Source organism: Pundamilia nyererei, unplaced genomic scaffold, assembly GCF_000239375.1.
Source record: "Pundamilia nyererei isolate P.nyererei 1_Seehausen unplaced genomic scaffold, PunNye1.0 scaffold00161, whole genome shotgun sequence".
In the NCBI taxonomy this organism is placed as follows: domain Eukaryota; kingdom Metazoa; phylum Chordata; class Actinopteri; order Cichliformes; family Cichlidae; genus Pundamilia; species Pundamilia nyererei.
Genome location: NW_005187562.1, coordinates 1252261 through 1260858, shown reverse-complemented (window position 1 = coordinate 1260858; position 8598 = coordinate 1252261). Strand labels below are relative to the sequence as shown.

General features: G+C 38.6%; 2 protein-coding genes across 2 annotated transcripts in view; one reads left to right on the top strand and one right to left on the bottom strand.

Moving 5' to 3' along the window:
• rsph9 (radial spoke head component 9) overlaps positions 1-2084 on the top strand; it is a 3542-nt gene extending 1458 nt beyond the window's left edge. The window contains exons 4-5 of the mRNA XM_005745615.2: positions 26-172; positions 1823-2084. Of these exons, the coding sequence (XP_005745672.1) occupies positions 26-172; positions 1823-1983 (308 nt within the window). The 3' untranslated portion in view covers positions 1984-2084. The remainder of the gene's footprint in view (positions 1-25; positions 173-1822) is intronic.
• Positions 2085-2165: 81 nt separating this feature from the next.
• Positions 2166-7622, bottom strand: mrps18a (mitochondrial ribosomal protein S18A). Its single transcript, XM_005745616.2, has 6 exons — positions 7389-7622; positions 6175-6206; positions 5781-5885; positions 5563-5686; positions 2821-2893; positions 2166-2714 (listed from the first exon to the last, which is right to left on the bottom strand). Exons 1-6 carry the CDS (start codon positions 7534-7536, stop codon positions 2570-2572), a joined length of 627 nt encoding a protein of 208 aa, XP_005745673.1. The 5' UTR covers positions 7537-7622; the 3' UTR covers positions 2166-2569.
• Positions 7623-8598: the final 976 nt, after the last annotated feature.

The following is an 8598-nucleotide window of genomic DNA, read 5'->3' as shown; positions in this document are numbered from 1 at the left end:
TTTTTTTTTTTTTTTTTTCCTTCAGGTCTGTCTGAGGCAGAAGCAAGGAAGCTTGACAATTTCCTTCACTTCAGACAATCAAAAAATATGAAGAAGAAATCTGCCCTGGACATGGGTGATTGGAACCCAGCAATGGACTATCTGGATGCACTCAGTGATGACATTCCGAAAGGTGACACTACAGAGCTTAATCTGTCCTGAACACACAGTCACATTTTTTTCATTGCATAAATTCAACAGTGCAGGTCTTAAGATTTGTTTTTAACAACTATTTCATTTTCTGCTAATTGCTCTTATTTTATAACTGATCTCTCAGCAGAATTGGGCGGTGATTTGACGTTAACATGTGTTCCATTTCCTGTGCTACATTACAAGGGGTGATTTTCACAGAAAACGCTTGTGGTGATTCAGCTGTTTGAAAACCATAAGGGTCTTCTTCCAAGTGGAAACAAATTGCATAATTTTACCAGTAAAACAGTGGTTCAAGTGAGGCTACCAATAAACACAAACCTCTAAAACCATCTGACATTAACATACCAGCCACATGGGAAGGATTTTTGGGAATATATGCTTAGAAGAATTTCCCTGTGTCTACTTACCCAGAGTTTATATGCTTTGGTCTGACACTCAGGCTTTTTGGATTTGAAATATCTGGGCTCTGAGTACAGGATTTGGTGCACATTAATTTGATTTTGGCCTTCTACCATAAACAATTCCTGAGGGTAGAGAGGAAAATGAGAACCAGGAGAGAAACCAGTAAAATAGGACCACCAACCAAACTGATGTTGCATGATTAATGGAATTTTCTCACATTTGGATGGGAGTCAAACTCAAACTATAATATCATCTACAGACTACTACCATCTATCATTATGTGGCAATGTAGCAGAAAGCATGACATGATAATCCTGGCTGCACATTATTGGAAAAAAAACTATCACACATAGCAGGAAAACATCAACAGTGAACACTGTGCAAAGAATAATGTGAAAGCAGACATGCAAAGTCATGTCTGCGAGGTTAGCGACTGGATATGCTCCAGACCAGAGTGAATGTAAAGAGTGAGTGTCTGGGTGTGTGAGGAAGAGAGAGAGAAAAAAAGGTTTAGCACCCTTAACCAAACATGCAGCAGATGTCTGACAGAGAGCTTCCACATGTGTACAAGTCGGTGTGTGTTCTTTGTGTTGATGCGGATGTCAGCTGCATCATGTCTAAAGCAGACAGCACACAGCTGTTTCAGTGCCACGCTCACTGCAGCGGATTGCATGTTCCTGCCTGAAAGGATAAAGAGTTAACATTTCTTAACGGGACACTGGGGGGGAAAAACAGGATCATGTATCTCCACCAAAAGACAGGTGCTTTCCTCTGAGACCCAAAGCTGGGCTCTCCCCCTTTTCCTTAACCATCCCTCAAACCGCTTCCAGCTCCTGATTTAAGTTTGTTTCGCCTCCTGCTACGAACATTACATACTGTTGACGTGGGTTTTTTTACTTTTAGTTGCATCATATTTTGAAATCAAATCCAGAAACAGGAAAGTTGCAACTTTTTTTTTTTTAAATATTGGCCTTTGTTTTAATTCCCTAGGTTCTTGGCGTTCATGGTCACACCCCGAACATACTTGGCAAACGGGTTAGACTATAGACATCAAAAGCACAGAAGCGTGATTCATTGGTGTATCCTCTGGCTGAATAGTGTAAGATTTCCAAAGATTAGTGTTTAGCCTTTATTTCAGCTCAGCTTCACGGTTCTGTTGGAGAACATAATTTAGCAGTGTCCTGCTTTTCCTATTAACTGTTTACAAGTCTTGTGTGTTTGTGTCTAGGATCTTGGAGTCTTCAGTTTGAGTTCGCAAGAAAAGTGTGCGTGCTTCGCAGTCTGCTGTGGTTCGGCCTGACCTTCTACCACGTGCCAATGACACCACAGCATGGATACATCTATATAGGTGACGGGACCAAGAATTTGGACCTTCCTTTCATGTTATAAAAGCTTTTTTTCAAGCTGCATACTCTCAGTAATTCACAAAACCAAAATCTGCTAAGATCTTGTTGTATTATAAAACAAATAAAACTAGGTTGGTACAGTCAGTTTAGTGTCTACAGACTTTTTGTTGTATTTACTTCCAATTCACAAAGGCCGTGCCTACACAGTAAACACATGTTGAGAGGCAGAGTAAACACACATATTTTATTTTCACATCTGTGTTGCATTGAGTATACACAGTCACCATACCACCTACTTTGAAACTGTAACACTGATCAGGTTGTTGCTTGCATTAAGTTGTCAGCAGGTTTCCTTCAAGAGTTGTTTTTTTTTTTTTTTGAAAAGCAACAGCCAGAATAGATGGTGTCGGGTGGGTCTGAGTGTGATTCATTAAAAGAGTGACTCAGCTTAATAAACAAAAGTTAGAATAAACACAGATGGATGAAGCTTTTAGGAATTGTTTCCTCCCTTCTCAGAACCGTATGACAACGGTCAAGGTTAGCAGTCAGGGATATGGTGGTTTCATCCCTGAATAAATGGGCCCACCCACTTTCCTCCAGTTGTACCAATCTTTCAGGCTTTTGGTCCTTCAGTGTTTTATGTACAAGGGCTTGACACCATAACGCACATTGTTCTTTAGTATTGGGTGGCCAACAGGCATACGCTTCTTACACCACTTCAGTCCAGTTTTATAGATGGGTTTCACTGAGTCGATGGACCAGCGAGTCAGGTATCTGTACAACAAACAGAGATGCAGGGGAATTATTAACTGCACTGCGCTGGATACAAATGCTGAAGGAAAAAAAAAAAAGCATACGCAGACATAGATACATGCGTCACCTGTTAAGTTTGGGCTTGGGTCTCTTTGGGACATGGTCTTCTGGAAGTTTGGGTTTATGGTCAGGAAGCAGACCTTGAACACACAAAATAACAAGATGCATTTATTAACTTAAATTTCTCAGTACTTGTATTAAAAAAAATAAATACTGTTACAAACTCTCAAAAGACAGTTATAAAAGACAATGTACTGATGACGCATTAAGATTTACTTCTCACTGTCATTACAGTCACCAAATTACTGCTCAGTTTTCATTTAATGTAATGTTACAGCTGACAGTGTTTATCGTCTGCGTAGTAGATGATAAACACGTGAAGCAGACAAATTCAGGTTGTTCTAAAATGAATAAAAGACTTGAGGAACAAGCAAGAACAAGTTTACAACCCTACTATCATGTCTTGGGCCAGGTTGCACAATTATTTGCCTTTAGGCAGTGTCAAATTCAAACCTTTCATAACAAGCTGTGATGCTTTGTAAAATGAAGGTATAAACAGAACTCAAAAGTTAAAATTATTTGTGCTTGATTTTGAAAAGTACAAGGAAAATGCAGTGTACTGCCAAAAGTATTCGCTTGTTTGCTTTTACACGCATATGAACTCAAGGATATCTCATTCTTAATCCATAGGCGTTAATATGACGTCAGCCTAACCTTTGCGGCTATAACAGCTTCAACTCTTCTCGGAAGGCTTTCCACAAGGTTTAAGAGCGTTTATGGGAATTTTTGGGCATTTCTTCCAGAAGCACATTAGTGAGGTCAAACACTGATGTTTCACGACCAGGCCTGACTCACAGTCTCCACTCTAATCCCAAAGGTGTTCTGTCGGGTGAGGTGACTCTGCGCAGGCCAGTCAAGTTCTTCCACACTAAACTCACTCATCCATTTCTTTTTGGACCTTGCTTTGTACACTGGTGAGTAGTCATGTTGGACCAGAAGGGGTCAAACCCAAACTGATCCCACAAAGAAAGAAAGAAAGTGTACTTTATTTAACCCCCGTGGGGAAATTCCTCTCTGCATTTAACCCATTCACTCAGTGAAGCGGTGGGCAGCAATTGGGCGCCCGGGGAGCAGTGTGTAGGGATGGTACCTTGCTCAGGGGTACCTCAGGGTAGCTGTTCAGGGGAATCGAACCCCTGACCCTCCGATCACGGGGCCACCACTCCACCTACTGAGCTATCCCTGCCCCGTTGGGGAGAGAAATTGTCCAAAATGTCTTGGGATGCTGAAACATCAAGAGTTTCTCTCACTGGAACTAAGGGTGCAAGCCCAACTCCTAAAAAAAAAAAACAACCCCCACACCATAATCCTCCCTCCACCAAACTTTACACTTGGCACAATGCAGTCACACAAGTACTGGTTTCATGACAAACACCAAACCCAGACTCGTCCATCGGATTGCCAGACAGCATGGTGATTTAAGGCTTGGATGCAGCTGCTCGGCCATGAAAACGCACTCCATGAACCTCTCTACACACTGTTCTTGAGCTTATCTGAAGGCCACATGAAGCTTGGAGGTCTGTAGTGAGTACTCTGCAGAAAGTTGATTTGACCTCAGTGCAGTAAGTGCCTTAGCATCCCATAACCCCACTCTCATTTTACATGGCCTATCAATTCATATCTGATTTGCTGTCGTTCCAAATCATTTCTACTTTATTATAATAATACTAACTGAAATATTTAGCAGAGAGGAAATTTCATGACCAGACTTGTTTTTAAAACAACTCATCCACCTGAATACTGGAGTTAAGGACACAGTTGCATTTGTTGACATAGGCAGCTAGAGCCATTCAGTGTCTGCTAGGCTCTCCCTCCTATAACAGGACTCACTGAACTGCATCTCTCTGCTGTCTTTTAAGGGAATTACCAACAAATATTATATAGTAATGCATGTTGCTAGTATTCATCCATATAAGGTAACTGATAGCCCTGAAAAATAGTGGGTTGTATCACAATGACTATGTCAATGTTTTATATTAAAACAGGAAAAATGTTGGAAGGGTCCAACAGGTGGAATTTCTCACTCATTAGGAATTCATTAGATTCATTAGCAACAAGTCATCATGATGACTGGGTATTAACAAAATGCACATAAATCTTTAGCAGAAAGACTTAGAGGGGTTTCAAAATTGTGTACTCAGGTGAAATCTCTCAAAGCAAGAGAAAAAGCCAAGAATTAACTATGCTGTGATCTTCTGACCCCTCGTGCGTGTTTAATGCAGCAGAAATACTCTGACAGGCTCAGGAAAAGTATGAAAATCATGATCAGTGTACAGTCTGTTCCCTTGCCGTGCTTAAAAAACGACTGACTGCCAAACACTAAATTCTTTTGTTTCTTGTGACCTGTTTTGCAAGTGCTGCATTACTGCACCAACATTATAATCAATTCATTCCTGTCTGGCCTCTTAAAATGTCTATATATAACTGCTATGTTACATTTGTTACAATTTGCTGCCCTCTTGGCTACATCTCTTTTGAAAAAGACCATTTTTATTGTCAAACATTTTTACCTTGCTAAATAAAGGACACATAAAAGTCACTCCACTGAACGCAAGCTAAATAAAAATACTCAGACAAAGTGGCTATTAACCTTTGTATTTATTTTATCTGAGTAAACTAAATAACCCACTTACAGGTGGAAAGAAAGTACAAGGAGGCTTCATGATATATGACACGTGTCTAGAGCTGTGGAGGTGCTACTGATGGGTAACTTAAAAACTTAAAGCACAACAGCTGGACTTCCACTGACCTGCTCTGTGAGCCATCTGTACACAAATGGCAATCTTGCGGTGCTCTTCTGGACAGAGACCAGTGACTCTCCTGGGCAACATCCCTCCATCTGACCTGATGAACTGACTGAGCAACAAGACATCCTGGGAAGGGAAAATACAAAAAAGAAAGAGAAAATCAGGCTAATACAGTAATATTAATAATAATAATGTCACTAATAACAGTGAAAGTATTTACTGTGTAGTTGTATTTGTTCTGCAGATTCCATCTGTAGATTGGACACTTGGCTGTGGGATTTGGAGGCTGTGCTCCGACTGGAACTTCCAGAATTAGTCCTTCAATCTAACATAAAAATAAGAGATATGACAGTTACTTTATCAGAATCAAAGCATTTTTATTATACTAATAGCATTTGTTATTTATTTACAAGTGCGGAATAATACTCCTCAACTCCAACATGGTCTCTCACTGCTGGTTACAGAGTTTATTACGTATTTATATTAGGCCTTATTAAAATACATCAAAATGTTTTGTGTAATTATCCAAAACAATGATGATGATTCAAAAAAAAGTTTTGCAATTATTTAACTTCACAACAATAAAATTTTGAATGGTTCTGAGCTTTACTTACATTTGTTGTTTTACCATCTTGCTTCTCCACCACTGCAACAGACATTATGAAACATCAGACTTTACATTAAATTTTAATTTGGCAGTTGAATTTCACTAATTCATGTATTAAATGTTGTTTTATTCCAAAGTAGGATGCTCTGAGGCTGGAGCCCAGCAGTCATGGGGTGAGAGGTCCTAGTACACCCTGGACAGTCTGTCGCAGGGCTAACACCAAGATACAGACCACCAATCACGATCATTGTAAGGTGACAGTGCCAACTACTGCATAGTGGAAACAAAAGTGGTTTCCACACTGACATTTTAATTGACAATAAAAATCCTAGATTCAAGTTTTACTAGTCTGTAATTGTAGATATAAACAGTGCTTTTTCATTTTAGTCAACAATCAATATTACTCGTTCAACTACTAACTCCAAAACTATCAACAGAATTGATCTTTCAAACTATTTTCATTAACTGTTAAAGCTATTCCTGTAGCTTTAACACATCTGGTTAAAGCTACAGAAATCTGCATTTCTTGATTCTAATGTGAGAACAGATGACTACAACTTCTTACAATGCAATATTAAAATCTTTACATTACTAGTTTCAAAGTAATATTTTACTCTGTTTGACCCGTCTTGGGTCTACCAAATTCAAACTAGATATCTATAATTTCCTTTAATTCCGAAAATGAAAGAAGTTCATTCATTTTAACTATCATAAAGTTAGTTGTTAAAGATGAACAACTAATCTTTATATTAATGCATATTATATAATATTTATGCACGTGCTGAATTGTTGAGATTGTTTTGATGAATGTAGTACCTGTATTAGAATATGCTGTTAGGCTTATTGTTTTTGATTTTGGTAAAATGTGGATTTTTCAACGTTGCCGCAATCTTACTAACATTTTTAAATTATTTTAATGGGTTCTATAACTTTGTTAGAAAGCTGAAAAAAGAAGCTCCTTAAAGGTTTCAGAAGTTCTTGCAGTACATAAGGGATAAGCCTCAGCAAAGTTAACTGAAAAGTCGACGCCGCCGACTGACGTTTCACGCAGATGTGGTCGTCATCATTTAACTAATGTATTGTCTCTTTATTGGAAAACACAACAGGAGAATAGCGTGTCCTATAAGTGATAGGAAATGAAAAACATGCGGTGTATTTAGCAAAACATGCTAGTTATCCCACCGACAGGCTAAAGCTGTAACGTTTGCACACATGTCTCACCTTGACGAATCCCCCTTTTCTGGATAGTTAAAGAAGTAAGCTGGGGAACACTTATCGTCCTTAAAGAACTCAAGTTGGTGCCTCTGGATTCAAGTTTTAAGCCCGCAAATGAGGTCCAGAGAGACCTGAACACACTGCGGGCTGCCATGTTTAATTCTTGACTTTCTCCTTCGTTCCTTCCTGACTTCTTCTTCTTCTTCTCCTACATTTTAATGGCGGTTCCTTCCTGTCTGTTATTCTCGCGAGAATAAAAGAGCGACACCGATGGCGAAAACCGCTTATTACATCTAAGAGGGACAAAAAAAAGGGGGGGGGGATCCCACAGGTTACACAACTACAGAAATATCATTGTACATTTTTGTTCCCATGTTCGTGTATGACATTTGTTTGTTTTAGTTGTTTTAATAACTGACTTTAAAAAAGCTTTATATGTTGTTACTTTTGGATAACCTTGTTATTTTTTTTAATAAGCGACTTTTATAAAAAGCTTTATATCCAAAAGTAAATAAATTTTCAAGTCCAATGAGATTAATTCCTAGATTTATGTACCTTCATGAAATGTCAGCCTATAGCCTCAAAGGATGACAAAATGCAATCTGAGATTGAAATCTAACTAATAGATTAACCCACAAACAACACAGCAGCAGAATATCAAGCAAAATTAAACACAAGAGAAAAATCAATAAAGACATGCCACACTGATATGTATGCAATTTATCTAATACACAGGAGAAAACCAGCGAAACGGGGCAGCGTGCTTCAGAGATTTTTTTTTAAACCCAGAGAGAGATCTAGTATAACAGTACAAGTCAATTGCCTTCAAGGAAGATTTAAACTCAATGTCCTAGAGGAAGGACAAATAACGCCTAGTCTAAACCACAGCATGTTTTTTTGGATCCTCTCAATGTTTTTATCCTTTTGATGTTGTTTTTTAGATTTTAGAGATAGGGTCATCTCTATCCAAGCCGTACTTATCAGATGTAGAAGTATGAGAGACACCAACACAAGTATTGTACAGAACATGCCAAACATTTTGAGCAGAAAGCAAAAGATACAGGTACACTCTTTGGGGACAGATAAAGAGGAAGATAAAGTATCTGATGTTTGATAACGTTAACATCTGAACACTATGCCATTGTCCACTTTCTTTCTTTCTTTCTTTCTTTCTTTCTTTCTTTCTTTCTTTCTTTCTTTCTTTCTTTCTTTCTTT